The 17,954-nt window shown below is 38.9% G+C and overlaps 3 protein-coding genes across 3 annotated transcripts in view; 2 read left to right on the forward strand and 1 right to left on the reverse strand.

The window, feature by feature from the left end:
- The window catches only part of LOC149052134 (replication factor C subunit 1-like), a 231,202-nt gene that overhangs the window by 140,474 nt on the left and 72,774 nt on the right, over positions 1-17,954 (reverse strand). The window lies entirely within an intron of this gene.
- The window catches only part of LOC149052135 (uncharacterized), a 268,018-nt gene that overhangs the window by 116,061 nt on the left and 134,003 nt on the right, over positions 1-17,954 (forward strand). The window lies entirely within an intron of this gene.
- LOC149052141 (polycystin-2-like) lies at positions 12,009-15,427 on the forward strand. Its single transcript, XM_089209355.1, has 3 exons — positions 12,009-12,371; positions 12,837-13,005; positions 13,299-15,427. Exons 1-3 carry the CDS (start codon positions 12,009-12,011, stop codon positions 14,972-14,974), a joined length of 2,208 nt encoding a protein of 735 aa, XP_089065481.1. The 3' UTR covers positions 14,975-15,427.

The raw sequence follows: 17,954 nt of genomic DNA on the forward strand, positions 1-17,954 counted from the left end.
GGTAATGAAAACGGTAATTTAAGAGGCCTTCAAACAAACTTTGAAACAATTTTTAACAATTATCTGTCACAATTTGACCCCTATCAATTAGAGAGCGTGTAAGAAAAAACCGCTTGTCCCCAAATGAACAACAACAAAGGCGTTGGTTTGGCAAATAAACTGAACTGGAAAGTAATTTTAAGTAAATTGAAATCTATGTTTTGAAGTTGTGGGAGTTTTCTCGTGGAACTGGTCTTTCATCAAAAGGGGAATTTTAAAGCAGCTTCTTCTCGTTGAATTCCTTTGTTTACTGTTGCGAAATTTATAGTACTAATGTCCAATTTGAACGGACCTGCAAAGACTTACCGAAAGCGTATTTGAAGTTAGAAGACCTCGCTCACTGTTCTCCAAGGAAAAAATTATTTGAGAGAATTCAGATACATAATGAATGAAATTACCATTAATGAATTCAATTGCAAAGAAATACCTCACGTTTTAACTTTCTGAGTTACTTCTAGTAAGGTTTAGCTTAATTTCAAGCGGCTTTTAGTCCGCGCGTTAACCCATATTTGACATATTTGCTACCAATATTCCTCTCAAAACCAATTATTTCTTACAGGCAAACAAAGTGATCTAAGAGAGAGAAAGAAAGAATTAATAAATTATCAATCGGCTTGATTTGCTCCAAAACGATTCGCTTAAATATCCTGCGCAGCCGGTAAAACGAAATAAATTTATAAAAAATGGTAACAAAGTAGGAGATGTAATCGGCGGCTCGCTCAAGCGATACCGTGCTCGTAGGCAGAGATAGGAAAACCCGGACCGCATTAAGTACCAATAAGATTCCAGGATTCGTTACCGTGCCCTCTGAGAAAAGAAAATTACAAATGCAGTTCTTTTGAGAAAGGTTATCGGAAAAAAGCGTGTCGGAAGTGTAAGCGATAACCTGAGAGGTATTGCTGGTAGCCTTTAAGTCAAGGTTAGACTTGACCTCAGGAATTTAGGGACATCTAGGAAATGTTACTTTAAGGAGGAGGCATCACGGGTTTAAACAACCTAATTTAATTGCAAGACTGACTTTAAATTCTAAACTGCATGAGCTAATCCTAATTAATTTATCTTTAAATTTTATGTCCCTATTGATTATCGTTACCCAGATAATCTTTTGAGATTGTCGCGTGCACTTTAAAGTTTTGCTCTTTGCCCGTAACAACTGTATACGGTTAAATGCGTATCTCCAGTTGCACATTTATGGGAGCCTACATTCACATTTAATTTTACGTTTTTTAAGTCTGATTAGATAGAGGAGGAAGAATATGGGACGGAGTGGGGGAGGTGTAAGCTCAATGAGGAACTAAGTAATATTCAAAAACTCGATTACCAAAACTACATGAATTCACAAATAACCTTACAATCATAATCTTAGCTGATGTGAAGTTAACTAATCAGCAAAAGCAAGCCAGGGTGGCGGACGCCGTAGTGAAGAGAGATGTATAGTGTTGATTGACACTGATCAAACAAATACATATGATGTAAAAAAAGAAAAAAAGAATTAATTGGGGAATGAGTCCCATTTTCTGTCTCATTCATTTTTTCCTTTATTGTGATTGTGATTATAATCTTTTAATGTTATCAATGCTATTATAATTATCACTTTGTTTTTCATCATTAAGATAATTAGTATTTTTGTTTTCATCTTCATCATCATGTAGAATGCCTAAATATAACTTTTAAAAACTCTTGGTACATAATTTCGGTGGATGGAGAGTCCTGGTACTGGAGTAGACACACTTGCTCAAGTCTAGGAGGGGACCTAGTTTCCTTTGAAACCCAAGAAGAATGGAGGTTAATTAATGACGAAATTCAAAGGCGAAACACTACGAACTATGAAAATAAATGGATAATTGGTTTAAAAAAAAGGGCCAGGAATTGGACCTGGGTGAGTGGAAGACCGCTGACTATTTCCAAGTGGGGACAAGGGGAGCCAAGTGCTGAACACGGCGCAGCTTTCATGTACAAGAGGTTCCGTAATGGCGAGCGGGGCGTGTTTGGAACTCATAATAATGAAAGTTGGAAAAAACAGCACGCTTATATTTGTGAGATCCCTAAGGGTGAGTTGATATGTTGTTGTTTTTTTCCTTTTTTGTATTGTTAGTTTGAGTAAACTCAAAGGCACTAGAAGCGCTTAAGGGCAATAAAAATATTATTTGCCCACGTTTGTCATACTCACGAGAGAAGTTATAAAAACCCTCAGACAGTCAGAATCAAGGTTACACTTACCATATTAAAATATGTTTGAAACAATCCCAATGAACATTTTCACGATATACATGTCTATCTTCAACCTTGTGAACAGAGGAAAGTTACAGATGGTTCTTTTAATATCACTTTTACGAATAACAACGGTAATGAAACTGATGGTGAATACCAGTTGCAAAGAAGTCTCAGTCCAATTACCTTGTTAGATGATAACACATGATGATGTGAAGTGGGTTTTCTGTTTGTGAAGAGCTTGTGACTCTTGTCGGTTGAGAACCATGCCAATTATCGTCTTCTGAAACAAATTGTTCTTGAGTGGAAAATTCACTTTTAGCAGCCATTGGTCCCATGTGAATTTTTTTCAATAGTGTTGGATAATGCGGTTCGAATATCTGATAAAATGCAGGGTGTTTAAAATGAAATGACACGTGAAGTGTAAACATGGAGTGAATCTAATGAGGCCAAATGGAATTTTATTGGTGGAATACAATCCAAGCAATTACCAAATGTTCATCCAGTGCAATGATTGGGTATATTTTGATTGGACTTGGAACGTTGTTTTCATAGTAGGCGACGGAAGTAAGCTTTTTCAGTGGCCGTTTTATGAAAAGGAGCGGATAAAATGCTTTTAAACTTAAAAATGATACAACAAGTTAAATGCGAACCTTTCATATCCCGATAAATCTCAACCTACATCGACAAGGTTCTTGCGAAGGCCACGAACCATTTCATTTATCAAATGAGTTCAAAATTTCAGGTTAATGTAATTCTTTGCGCACGGCCCTCTGATTCCATAACATCATTTAAAAGAAAACAATACCAAAACGCTGTGATTGGGGCAAGATATCCAAATGTTATGATGTGATTGGTGCGGGATACCTGCCCTAATGCAGCAGTCTGATTGGTGTGAAATACATACCCTAATGCGGTAGTCTGATTGCTGCGAGCAAAATACCACTCTACGCCCAAACAAAGTACAAAAAAATAACACGTTCTTAGAAAAGTAAAGCTACAAAATGAATGAATTGACAAAAGCCATTACTTGTTAATCTTTTCCTCTCACAGTGGTGTTAACAGTGGGGATGGTCGGGGTATTTGTGATGTATTCCAATAGTATCCTCTGGCATAGCACACATCAATCGCTTTTAATGTCCAAGATGGAATGTTTTGCGAATCGTTCCCCTTTAAACACTGTTGTATCGAGAAAAGTGATTCAGTTCTCTGATATTTCATAGTTGTGCGATAAGCTGGAGTAGTGTCTCCTAAAAGGCTAATGTTCTCTCAGTAAGGCCGTCACAACCTGAGATCATAGGTCTATAGACCGGTATAAGTTTGTGTATTTTCGTGAGCGTATAGAATATTGGTATTCTGAGCGGATTGGGAGTTTTAGAAGCCATTTCTTAGTCATGTCATCAATGTTTTTGCCCCGATTTGGTTAATGATCTCATTAAACCTTTTCCGCGTGCTTTTTACTAATGGTGCTCTGAGAGGTTTGTAGTGAATTCTACTACTCTGCTGTCGCGTTGCAATTTTGACCTCTTCTATCTTTTTGTCTTATTTGTGATGACTGTTGTTGCACCTTTGTCTGCTTTTTTGAGGTTTAAAGCAGAGTTGTTTTTCAACTCTTGTAGAGCTGTGACCTCATTGCGTGAAAAATTATGTTTTGGCTTAGTTACAGTAACCTCTTCAAGTTGTGCTTTGACACTTTCTAAGTAGCTCTCAAGGACAATAGAGGGCTGAACCGATGGCATCTAGTTTGATTTAACACCAAATGGGTGCGTTTCTTTGTTTTGACCGTGAAAGATGTAGAGGCGTACGCGTCTCGCAAATTGTTCATAATCTCGCAAGAGTTGTTGCCTAATTTTACATTCGTTTGTCACGGGTGTTGGGATAAGTTTAAGACGTTTTGATAGCACGCTGATTGACTTTCAGAGAGTTGACAGTTTGAGAATTTTTTTCGGAATTTTTCTTTTGTCTCCCCATCTTTAGCTAAAAGGCTAAATTTTAAAGTGCGTCGACGCTCTTTGCGTCCTAGGCTTTTTTTTTTCTGCTTCCGGTATTGTTACAGCTAGCTTTTTAAGAGTCAGAGAACATACTGACATATTTTCCATCGCTTTTATTTGCAAGTGTATAAATAAGCTCTTTAAGGTCGAAAATTCATTCCTTCATTCGGCTATTCACTGTTTTTTTCACACTGTTCGCCGAGCGCTTTCCTTTTAGCAGTTGCCTATCTACCTGTATGTTCTTACGAGCTGAGAGTTCGTAGTTAGCCCTCTTTGTTTGGCTCTCAACCTTCTTTGGTGAAAGTTAGTCATGGAATTAACTAAGCCTTGTTGACCTTGTATTTTTATTTCTTTTACTTCGAATAATATGTGTGCCATTCCTGTATAATACTAATTAGTCGCTATTAACCTTTATTTAAATTGTCTCATATTCATATTAAAGACGTGTATGGTATTGTTTCAAAGAAGAGAGAAGGCTTTTCAAAGTAATTAGATAAATGTTAATATTTCTTTTTTTTTCATCCTTTCGTCATCAGAAGAATCATTAACAGTATCACCACCAACATGGACAGCATCACCAACCTACACAGCATCACCAACATGGACAGCATCACCGACATGGACAGCATCACCAATATACACAGCATCACCAACATACACAGCATCACCAACCTACACAGGATCACCAACATGGACAGTATCGACAACAATGACAGTTTTACCAACACCGACTTCATTATCATCATCAACAACTGAAGGTTGCTTATTTTCCAAAAGTTAGGCTTTTTCCGATTTCACTTGGCATCTTTTCAGCTTTCACGCCACCCCTTTCTGTAGCGAGGGCTTTGTCTTAAAAGTGTGGGAAAGACAGTATCCAGTAGTCTAATTCGTGTTTCTGAAAAACGCTATTGTGGCTAGTTTCATAACCGAACATAAACGGGTATACAAGAGAAACTCTTTAGTATTTTGAGTAAGGGGTATTTCTTGAGGTAATTTTACAATGATTCCATGACAGAAATCTTAGGAACTCTGTTCTGTTTACTATTATATGCCAATCTAAAGAAAAAAGTTGCGTTGGAAATTTGGAAAAGCAATCTGAATGTGTCTTGCAATGGCTACTTCATCTTTGTCGAGGCACACTGATGACAAAGCAGAACCATTCTGGTTAACAGTAAGCTAAGTTTAAAAAGTAACAAACTTTTGCTTTTTGTTACAACGCCTTTTAGGTAAGACGCAGGACCTTGTTGCAGTCATTTCTGGCGGAGCTGAGGTGATTCGAGGACTCAAAGAAAACATCATATTGGATGGCTCACTCTCATATGACCCTGAGGCTGCACATGGTGACCAATCGGGAATGAACTTTACATGGCATTATAGTGAGATTACTAGGAATTACTCCTCTGTGCAGGGAAGGAAGAGTGACTTCTTTATTGCGGTAAACGAGTCAGCTTTTCAATATAATAGAAGATCATCTGGCGTGCGAGTTTACTTGAATACAGAGGCTATTTCTCACAGTGATATCTACGTAGCTAGACTGGTTGTGACCAAAGACTATCGCAATGCTAGCGCTTATCAAGTCATCCATTTCTCGAATGGAGATCCCCCTAAAATATATCAAAGGTAAGAAAGCTGGCGTGTTGTCGATGCTATCATTGTGGCTGTTGCTTGTTCTTTTTGTTGCTACTGATATCCCTATTTATTTTCCTTTTTTCTTATTCTTGCTTCTGCTTCAGTTGAAGTTGTTGCTGTTGTTGTTGTTGTTTGTTTGTGATGTCTTGTCTTGTATGCCCGAATTGCTGCTGTATTTTGCCTTTCTTTCTCTGTTGCAGTTATTATGACCACCGTTGTTCTCAACAAGCAAGGCCGTAGTTACGCTACATTGATCTACATTCTCATTTTGTAATCGACATTCTTTCCTTATTTCAGGTGTTTCATAAATTGTCTGCCTAAAATCAGCCCCTCAGTACGACTTAGTGTCCGATCCGAATGCAAGGGATTACAGTGCTTCAAAATTTCTTCATATGAGTGGATACTCTACCAGCGATATGAGGGAACTACGTCCACTGTTTGGCAAAGAAAATATAATTTAGAACTCATTACAAGTACACCTCTAAATGCAAGCAACATTGTTATAAATGGAGGTTCCCTTGCTGCTGGAAATATGTACCGCTTGGCATTATTTATCACAACTAACGACGGTTTATGGGCAATGTCAGCCTACGACATTTCCACAGCGTTACCGCCCACAAGGGGGACATGCTCGATCACTCCGTCAAGTGGCATCTCCTTGGAATCACACTTTAATCTGAGCTGTATCAACTGGACAAGTAACAGCACCCCTCTGTCCTACCGGTTTCAATATAGACTAGAGAACGGTATGTACACTGTGTTATATCATGGCGTCAACAACTCCATAGTTACCTTTGGGATACCGCCTGGGAACAATGCAGAAAACTTTACCATGAGATTCAACGTTGTTGTGACTGATAACTTCGGAATTTCTGCCTCTCCTGTTAATCTAACAGTACAGGTAAGTTAAGTTGGTAGGTTCTGTAATATTGATGTAGTTGGGAAATTTTGTTGACATAATTTCGTCATTTTTTGACAGCTAGCCATCGGAGGGTAAAAAAGCAAACTTTTTCTAAACATGTAACTTATCCAATAGTGACCGATGCTCTTTCTGTAGGTTAAACCTTCCCAGAGTCTAAGACCAGATAAAATCACAAGCCTGGAGGCCATGATCCAGGAAGTCATCAGAAAAGGAGACTTGGGAAAAGCGGCACAATTAGCAAACTCTGTCCTTCAAATTGTTGCACAAGAAACCAAGATGAATTTGGAGAAGAAAATCAAGGTAAATGCAATTACAAATGTTTTATATCTCATGGAAGCACTATTCGTGTGGTAGCATAATGATATCTCTGCGTATCCAAGTATTTGCACATACGTGTGTTAATGTATTGTAGTACTAATGACTTTTATAATCCAACTGCACTGAGTAGACTACAAATAATACACAGAGAATAATACATGCTCCCGTAGATATGGAATTTTTCTAGGAGCTTTTAACTCGATAGCTCACGAGTGAGCGCAGCGAAAGAGTGAGATGTCGAGTTGAACACGAGAAGAGAAATTCCATATCTACAAGCAACCATGAATTACTTTGTTTATCATACAAACACAATAGCTCTTTACTGAGAAGAAAAGCCGACTTCATTTATGAATTAAAATAAATGAATCGACATTCCCCGAATAATAATCGTAGACTACGTCGGCCCTAGCTCCTAAGATGGAAAAATGCGTTGAATCATGATTAAAAAAACAACAATGGTCGTAATTTTCAATTTACAAAATTCTCATTTATTGACTTTGTCCTTCCCGACAGAAGAGGTCTTTCAGGTAAACGGCAAAAATCGGCTGGTGGCAAATCTTCCAGTTGTCGATTTTCATCCTCAGCCGGGAGAAATGCTAACACCAAAGCCACTGAATATGTAGCTTTCGGTTTTTCTTTTAGTATATTGGTTTTCTTCCCCTTCTAAGAAAGTTTCAACCTCACTGTCTGTCAGCAATACGGATTTTTAGTGTTTTAGCCGCCATAATTCGAGAAAGCTCCGACAAACAACTGTAATTGAGAATCGTGAGGGCTTCGCCTTTAATTAATCAACCAGACCGAGTGGCGCCAATGGAGAGTGACGTGTCAGCAGCTGATTGGCTTTATCAACACACGTTAAAAATACGATATTTTTTCAAGTGTGTTATTACGGCTTTTCTCAGGGCCGGGAATCCCTGTGTAACACTGCAGTTTATGTGATAAATTGTATTTATGTGAACTAATTTATTCGTGTATTCGTGCACTCATGTACTCGTATAGTAGTGTACTCGTGCATTCTATTATTCGTGTAGACGTTTATGTTTGTGTACCTGTGCTGTCGTATATTCGCATGCTAGAAGGTTCTTGCATATGCGATTGAACTTCATTGCATTTCAAGGTTGTAGACTTTGTAATCAAAACTATTACGTCAGTGAAGGTAAACAACACTGCAGACCTGCTTCAAAGCTCCTCCGTTATTGGTTCTGCCCTTCAAGTCTTAGAAAAAGTCTCTCCCGAGTCATTGGTAGGTAAAATAAGATCGATCGTTTATCATAAAGAATGACACACATGTAGAGGGATATAAAATTGCCACAATCGGCATAAAAATTATTTATTGCTTTTTTCATGAGCTAGAGTTCTACAGCGCTGTCGGTTGTCTTGATTTAGTTTTATAATGCACAGGCTAAAAATGTTTGAGAAAAAATGCCAAAAGGCGTTTTAGAATTCCTTTACCTAAACAAAAATGGTTTAAAGGCGACGATACCTCTCTAAACCCGGGCTCCTAGAAATAGAAATGTACTGTGCTGAGCAGCGAATAATTCCATGTTTGTTCATAACGCACTTTCAGGAACTGTCGTTATCGGCTGTCGATTTGCAAACGACCTTCTTAAGGTCTATCGTCCAGTTGAAGGACGTTGCTGACGTGTCTTTAGTCACTCAATCAGCAGAAAACTTAGTTTGGTGTCTTCGAAGTGTGCTAAAGATATCCGCAGAGATGGCTTCAATAGATTCCATCTTAAGCTTCCAAGAGCAGGTATTTTGTTGGCTGTTGTAGTCTAACAGCGAAATCTAGTTACATATGAAACTTCAAGCTGCACTTAAGTCGGCTTCCCTCATTTTTAACTGACACATTGCGTGTCAAGCTGGTGCCGCTGTCAAATCACGCGATAAAGTTGCCATTATCGCTACTTACAATAGGTCGTCGCAAACCTTACAAGTGCCTCAAAAAATTAATTTTGTTTTGTAATTGTCCCTGCTAAGCTCTTTTTGTTAGTCTAGCTTTGCTTCTTTTTGTTATTTTTACTTGTTTGCTCGTGATGTTTTGTTTCATTTTACAGGGTGAGAGGTCTGCTAATACTGCCCTAAAAGTGCTGGGAAAAGTTGCAGACGCATTGTTAGCCCTGAGAGTCCCAGGTGAAAACATGATATCGATCTCCACGAGTCAATTGAACATGACATTAGGGCGACATAGTCCGAATAAACTTGCAGGGCTGCAGATAAAGGGTGGAAGTGGCAGCTTCATTTTACCACCATGGCCTGTCACAGGAAGGAACAGAACAAGTTTTGTCGACACCCAGGTAAGGGATTACATCAATATAAGAAACGAGCGCACGTCAAAATCGATTTGGTCGTGGATGACTTCGGAAAGTCTGATAACCCAAGACCAAACGCTTTGGAAGGTACAGTCTTTGTTAGGCATCCTGAACTCTTTTCTCGTTTGGCTTCCATAATTATGGTCAGTTAGCGATAATTATCATGTCTCTTAATCCTCAATACCTTAAAGTCAACAAAAAGTTTTGATTTATTCTTATTGCAGATGCTATCAATGTCATTCAACTCCTACACCTGGGACAGCACCAAGGAGCGAGTCGACTCTGAGGTTCTATTTCTGGACTTAAAGGACAATAAAAGCGAGCTCTTGGAAGTGTCAAGTCTACCAGAAGACATTGTTATCGTTATTCCACCAAAACCTCGGACAATGCCCAAGGAGCTATGTTACTTCACGACGGATGACGATTTACGTTTCCACGAGATAACTGTCAAGTACGAAAACACTCTGATACAGGTAGAAGTCAAACCCCAAGAGCCAACCGTACATCTGTTTGTTTACTTGCGATTTGGTGAACGGCCAACGACTCGAAACTACGATCTCAATGCCACAATCTCTCAAAATGGACAGTGCGTTTGGACTGCAAGTGCGCATGACAAAAAGGAGAGACAACCAGAATGCTCGTCGAACCCACCTACCCCAATAGCAACATTGGCCAGGCATCCTGGAAAATACTTTCTGGGCGTAAAAAGCTATAATGCCACCACGACCACCCCACACAGGAGAAAGAAAAGGTCGTGTTTTACAGCTGGACGGCAAAAGCGCTCTTGCGTCGAAGTCAAAGATCCCCCACCTACCCTACCCATGAGCAAAACTGCATCTGTGACACCAGCTTATGATTCCAAAACCGATCAGAACTATACTCTGAGGGTGACCTTCGGTAGCTGTGTATACTGGTCAGCGAAAGTTGAGATGTGGGTAACAAAAGGCTGTCGGGTAAGTCGGTGTAAAGTGTTAACATTATCGAATAATTTTTATAATGTGGAATTAGTTCAGACACTTTTCAGAGAATTCGTGGGTTTCACGTAATTGTGGAAAAATGAGTGCTCCATTGTGATCATCTTCGCTTATTTGGCAACTATAAATCTAGAAGACAAAACTTTGTCGAGCCCGTGTGTAGTCTTCCATCGCAAAAAATAAAATTATTCTCATATCTAATCACGACCTTTGAATACCTTTGAATGGACAAGACGCATCATTAGCACTGAAAACCGAAACAGTGATTTTCTCTGTGGACAATTCCAGATTTTAGGAGCATTGGACAGATTTATTAACTGCAGCTGCGATCACCTGACATCCTTCGGGGGAAGTCTTTTGGTTAAACCGAATCCTATCGACTTCGACAAGGTTCAAGTGCAGATTCAAAAGTTGCCAGAATCTGGAAATATCAGAGTTATTTTGGCGGTGGCGTTGGTTTTCTTAAGTTACGTGATTGTGCTTGTTATCGTCAGGAAGACAGACATAGAAGACTCTAAAAATGTAAGTTCTGAACATATTTTGTATTATGTAGAACTTAATACGCTTTGAAAACTTGCAGAATTCATATTTTTCTAAGTATCCTCAAAAAAAAGTTTTTTAATATCAACAATATATATATTTTTTTTTCTTTAAGTAAGGGAAAAAGTAAAAAAAAGTAAATCACCGATTCATTAATGGTATTATCATTTTTCTTAAGAACGTTTTACCAGTCCATTTGCCATCCTCTCCAGAGAGTACATATGGATACGAGATAGTAATAACTACAGGAGTCTGGATATACTCAGGTACAACAGCTCAAGTTGCTATGGAGATTTACGGTTCTGACGGAAGGAGTGGCATTCTTCAGCTCAGCCAAGAAGAGACTGGTTCAATTGACGTGTTCTTCTCTCGTGGTAACTCGGCCATGTTTGTACTGTATGTTAACAAATCTCTTGGTGTGATTCGAGAAGTGAAGATTGGTCATAACAACTTTGGTGACAGTCCTTCGTGGTTTTTAGAGGAAATATTCATTCGGGACGTACAATCCAATCAGTCTTGGAAATTTATGGTCAGTCAGTGGTTTGCTCTTGAGCGCGGAGACGGGTGTATCGAGCGAATGTTTCAAGCAACGGTATCTCAAATGGACTTTGCCAGTGAGGTTGCAAAACGCTGGCGGAGAGGGCTTATGGAGCTACATATCTGGGTGTCAGTTGCTGCCAAACCAAAGAGAAGTCACTTTTCAAGAGTACAGCGGGTTTCTTGCTGCCTTTCAGTGCTTTTGACATCCATGTTTGCAAACGCGATGTTTTATGAGCTCCAAGGCAAATATGAACAACCTATTCAAGTTGGACCGCTGAAATTCTCGTGGAGACAAGTAGTTACTGGTATTGAAAGTGCGCTCATTGTGGCACCAATAAACATACTAATAGTGCTTTTATTTAAAAAAGCATCCAAAAAGTCCTCGAGTAACAATAGTCCTTGCTATAAGGCTAATTTAATCAAAGGTATCGCCTGGTTCTTGTTTTTCGGTTCTTGTGCTATTTCTGCTACGTTTACAATCTTCTATAGCCTGATTTGGGAAAAGAGTGTCAGTGAGCAGTGGCTGTCCTCAATGCTTATCTCCTTTGCTCAAGATGTCACAATCATGGAACCAGTTAAAGTGTTCTGTACAGCTGTAGTTTTGGCGGCCATTATCAAGATGAAGGCGAAGAGATCAACGGTACCTGCATGTGAAGACTCTAATCAAGTTGAAAGCGGTTGCTCAAAACAAAGGCTGTGGACGTTGAAATTAGCGGAAGTAGAAAAGATGAGGAAACGCCAGGCCAAGAAACAGAACCTGTCACGTTATTTCACAGAGTTGGGTATCTACTTGGTTTTCGTTTTCTTGTTAATGGTAGTGTGCTATGGAAACAGAAATGACCATCGCTACTTAATGACCAGATCAATCCGAGATGGACTGCCCAATTTTAACAATGTGAGTAACATTTATTGTGTTTGGAGAAATCGTTAAAAGACTGATATTACCCAACGATTGATTCTGGATTGCCAAACCCTATTTGAAATCTATTTTCACGACATAAACATATCCTCCAAAGCGTAAACACCTCTTTTCTTTATCGGGAATTATTGCTACTTTTCAAGTCCGTGGGTTGTGTATAGAACAACTGTTATGATCACATTTCGAATTTTGGTTAGAATCTGTATCAATTCTTGTCAGACTTTGCATCCTAATGGCTTGGCTCCCTTACCTGTTTCTAAATGTTCCTGATCTACCAGCGAGTCATGCCTCCATCCCAGTCCGTGAAATCCGACCAACACATCTCCCATTCTTGACTTTCTTTTTATTTAGTCCGTTTTAAAGATCATATCCATAATTAGCGATACGAAAGGTGATGCAGTCACAAATTCTAAGTAACGTATTAATTTTTATTGAACTCAGATGGCAGATGACAGGAAGTACTGGAGCTGGCTGCGGGAAGTTTTCATTCCTGGAGTGTTTTCCGGTAGATGGTACAACGGTCAGGAAGAGAAAAAAACAATGTACATTGGTAATAAACGCTCTCTTCTCGTCGGGATGGCTCAATTAAGGCAACTGAGAGTGAAATCGAGTAAGTCCTTTCTTTTATTTACTTTTAAGTCTAACTCACCCTAAAGGAGACGCCCAGAAAATATAATTTCTGTCAAAGTGTTAGGCATACGTTGTCAAGATTTTGATATTCTACTTAATTTTGTATTGGTCTATACACCTTTTAAAGAGAGAAAACGGGCACAAGTGAATATCCGGTTTTTAACTAAATTTACCTATACGATAAAGAATATGGGAGATGTGCTATACCTGTATATTGAATTAGTTCCAAAACAAACTTTCTAATAAATGTCCCTTTTTTTATTAAACTTACAGCACCATGCAACGTGTTAAAATACATGAAGACAACTTTCCAAGAATGTTACGAAGGATATTCGGAAACAAACGAAGACAAGACCGCTTTCTATGAACCGGGCTGGAGGTTTGTCAACAACTCTACAAGAGACGCAGATTTATTTCGACTTTGCCCGAAGCCATGGCGATATCAAAATGCGGAAGAAAGTGATAGCGGGTCAGAGTGGGGACAGTTCTCGTTTTATCGTGGAGGAGGATTTGTAGCAGACCTCGGGTACAAGAACCATACGGGGTTCAAAGCCGTAACCACTTTGCAAAACAACGGTTGGCTTGGCAGGCAAACCCGGATGGTTCTTGCACAGTTTTCCGTGTTTAACCCGTCGGTGAATATTTTAGGTGTTGCCACATACTTTTACGAAGTTGAGGCATCAGGACTCAAAGAAGCTTTGGTACAAACTGGCACTCTTTCTCTTGATCCTAAAAACACAGCTTCATATCAGTTCTATTTGATTTGCATTTTACTATACGCTGTATCCGTTCTGCTGTTTTTGGGAAGAGAATGCTTCAAGCTTTACAATCACCGTTCCCGGTATTTCCAGTCCCTGTGGAATTGGGTGGAGATGTCCCAGGTTGTTTTCTCCGTGTTGGCCGTGGTTTTGTACATAAAACGACAAATCATAGTCTCTTCAACATGGGCAAGGTTAAAAGAAAACAGTTATGCAAATATAAGTTTCAAAAAGGCTATCATTTGGCATGAAGCAGAAAATGTTGTACTTGGAATCCTGATGTTTATCGTCACTGCAAAACTCTTGCGAGTCATTCGCTTCAATAAACATGTTGCTGTATTCTCCAAAGCATTGACGATATCTGCACAATCTCTTTCATCCTTTAGCATTGTCCTATTGATTCTCTTCGTGGCATTTCTTCACGCCGGTGTATTGATGTTTGGTACTGGATCTGAGCGCTACTCCTCTGTGCTAAAAGCAGCTTATTTCCAACTCGAACTGACTCTTGGAAGAGTGAAAGCCAGACCAATCAGTGAATTAGCAGAGGTAAACAGCACATGCGCTAAGATATTTGTCTTTGCTATTCTTTTCATCCTAACAATTATCTGCATGAACTTTTTCAGCGGCGTAATAAACGATGCACTTCTGGATGCAAAGGATACCGCGAACGAAAGTGAGTTGCACGAGCTCGTTGATGAGGTTCGTTGCAAAGGCTCAAAAGAACGGAACACATTTTTCGATACTGTCAGCAGTAGACTGAGACAACTGAAAGTCTCCCAAGCATCAAACACGGAAGAGAAAAAAGCAGTAGATAGAAGCATTACCCTTGATTCCAAGAAGAGTTCAAAAATCAACTTTGACCAAATCAGTGAGGCCATCAAAGCTTTGAGGGGAAAAACAGGCCAAGAACCAGGAGAAAAACAGCCGAAATACTCAAGAGGAAAATCATTTTTCGATGGAATTAGCAAATTCTTGAAAACACTGGGAAGAATGAGCCATGACGAACACTGCAAAGGTAAAAAAAGGAAGAAAGTTCGATTTCAAGAGGATGTCGCTAACTCTCATCTTCGGAAATTAGAGAAAAGAGGGTATGAATTGTTTCAGCGGCTTGATAGGGTTATGGCGGGTTTCTCAAAAGAGGACGAAGAATATCATTATCTAATGGAACCAATGCGAGCCTGTGACTTCTAAAGAGAGAGGAAATAGATAAATGGTGAAAGGAATAGATCATATACTCGAGAATTAGACTGAAAGATCGGGACTGTAGTCTACATTACCCCGTGATCATTGGCAAATGGCTGAAATGCTTCGCACGTATACGCATTAAATGTGTTCTTTTCTTTATAATTGAATTTCACGCTTAAAATAAAGAAAAACTTGATAAAGGATGGTAACATAGAGGAGGCAACAAAAATGTAAAGGCGATCAAGTAGAAAGAATTTTTTGCCAGTTTCCTTCAGAGTGTATTATGTTTGTATGTAGGTCCATCTAAATTAGATAATTAAAACGTAGCTTCACGACCTGAAGATTAGTTTCTCGAAGCGGTGCTTAGGGAAAGGCCTCGTTAGAATGTCAGCAATCATCTCATCAGTGGCAAGATATTTACAAAAAATTGCTCCATTTAGTGCTTGTGGAGTACCAGCAAACGAAAACTACCCCTCGTCGGTGCTACCCCAAGGTAAAGAAGAAACAGACGAAACTTTTTGTCGCCATTCCTTCACCATCTTCTTTCAAAAATTACTTTTGACATGTATACTCAACCGTCTATGCTATCGCTCGACGTAAAGCGTACTTTTTGATCTCTACAAACAACGGTCTAAAAGCGACGATCAACAGAGAATTGACCCATGGGTAAAAAACTAAAAACTGAGCTTTCCAAAACACTGACAGCACATGTTAGCTCTTTTTTTAAGTCTTCCTCCCCCTCCCCCCCCCCCCAAAAAAAAAAAAGAAAAGAAAAGAGAAGGAAAAAAACATACCTAAATGGGGATACTGTGCACGGAAACAGTTAATCTCTTTTGAAACACACAAGTGGAACAATTTTGGCTGGAAATTCCCCGCGCAAAATGGTAAAGTAGAAAATACAAAGCAACCTGTCTGACGCAAAATCTAAGGAAAGAATTGAGTCAATGACAGGAAACAACAAAAGTTTGACAAAAGAAAAATACAGATTTTTTTGAACACGAAGTTTATTCAACTACGGATACTTTGTTACCCCAGTAATTTACCATTGACTTTGACAGCTTGAAAACGAAATATCCGCACACGCGCAAACGGTTGAACGCTTTGTCAAGTGATAATAAAGAGCGGGAAGCAGAAACTCATCCCAGCGGCCAGTTTGAAGACAGAGAAAAAGGTCATCGTAGAGAGGTAAAGGACCACTAGCGTAAAATGACATCTTTTTTTTCGAGGGTAAATCGATTCTCATAGTAAAAGAAAAAATAAAATATTTATTGTGGCCTATAAAGAGGTAATGTGACCAAAGTAGAGGAAAACCTAGTTCAAGTATTCAGAAGGGAAACCTCGAGGAAAAATGAAATCAGCAAGGTGAGATGAGTCAACCAGTTTGTGAACAAACGTTACACTTTGTTTTTTCTGTAATGATATAAGCTGTCTGAAGACTTTCTGTCAGGCGAGCTTACTACGTACACATTGTACCGCAACTTTCCTGGTCACTCTTTGATCATCTCAGTTTTTGTTGGATCTGTGAAGAGTTAACTTTTCCGCTGTTTGGCGGGACTCAAGGGAAAATTTCGGTTGAGAAGAGGTGGTAAACTTGAAATAAAGGCCGTTTTAGACGAGTAAAAACTGATGGAAGTTCAAGAGTAAATCACTTTTAATCGATACTGAAAATCTACTTTTTGGCTTCGCCGACGAGAAGCACCTTTCTATAAAAGGTGTCATTTTGTGTCGGTAAAAAATCATTTCCTCTGAATCGTGACCTTAATAGGGAAAACAGGTCCCAAAAAAGAGGCAGAAACCGCACCCATGGCCGTAAGGTTTTTCTACCCCTTTTCACGTCGTAACGTTGACCCAAATAAAGATGTGTTCGCTAAGCTTTTCAATGAAAGTGCGCACGCGGAAGAGAAAATTGTCGCTCGAAAGGCGTTCACAAAACTAGAAAACCATCAAATCTGAGAAAATTTCCTCTAAAACATTTAATAACTGGAAAGTCACGGGTGTCGGTCTTTTAATAAAAACTTTAGTTAGCTATAATATTATCACAACCATTAAGATCTACAACGTGTGATGGCTTAACTCGCCGAGTTTAAATCTAGTTTCAAAACACATTATAATCAGCTTTAAAACTCTACTTAAAAATACTGAGTGTGGTAATGTTAATTATAGTTTTCGTTATATTCAACCATTGAGATTTTTCCCCTGTCATCGCATAGTCGAGAGTTATTCAAAAAAATATTGAACAATCGAGTGAGTAAAAACTGTCTAAAATACAAAACGTGTACTATATCTTATCACAGAAATCAAATATTTGTCCAGACATTCAAAACTGATTAAATCAAATTTGAAACTTATTCTCTGGTTTCAGTTTCTGTCCCACTCAAATATTTCCTTTGATGAAGAAAAGCAAAGTTTCTACAAAAAAAATTTTCTTGGTATTTGGAGAAATTCTTCAACCCAGAAAACAGAACTTTAGCGAATATTAACAATGACGTCAAAAACTTAACGATCTAAGTCACAATCTCACTCCGAACATTATCTGCGCCTGCTTCACCATGAAACAGGAGAGGAGTGGAACCAAGGCAGCGGTTTGTGTAGAAATTCATTGAGCTAAGAAAGTTTTGAAAACTATAAAAAAATGGCAAAATTTTGTACGGGATCACAGAGTTTGAATAATTGAGTATGAGTGCTTATTTTTAGCAGGATTTGGAATGCATACCAGCATAAAATTTGTCTTCTCCGTTTAGTGAGGAAGGAAAAGCTATAACTATCAAATTCTACCCACCCGACAAAGCTTGTCACTTTGAGTTCCTTGAGAAACTTTGTCAACATGACGTTTGCGTAAAAAGAATCCGTAAAGTCATTCCCGGAGCTTCTCCAGATTTTCTAGGGAGCGAAAAGCCCTGGGTACGAGATTGAAAACTGATAATGGAGAGGAAAAGGGTTGACAGACACGGCTTTAAGAATTAAACGCATTTCTTGTTTTCGCTGA

Source organism: Pocillopora damicornis, chromosome 1 (assembly GCF_964200805.1).
Source record: "Pocillopora damicornis chromosome 1, jaPocDami1.2, whole genome shotgun sequence".
Classification (NCBI taxonomy): Eukaryota; Metazoa; Cnidaria; class Anthozoa; order Scleractinia; family Pocilloporidae; genus Pocillopora; species Pocillopora damicornis.

Coding starts and splice junctions, on each gene's coding strand:
- LOC149052141 (XM_089209355.1), top strand. CDS start 12,009: ATGCTTATCTCCTTTGCTCAAGATGTCACAATCATGGAACCAGTTAAA. Junction 12,372..12,836: donor GACTGCCCAATTTTAACAAT/GTGAGTAACATT, acceptor TATTGAACTCAG/ATGGCAGATGACAGGAAGTA. Junction 13,006..13,298: donor GCAACTGAGAGTGAAATCGA/GTAAGTCCTTTC, acceptor TTAAACTTACAG/CACCATGCAACGTGTTAAAA.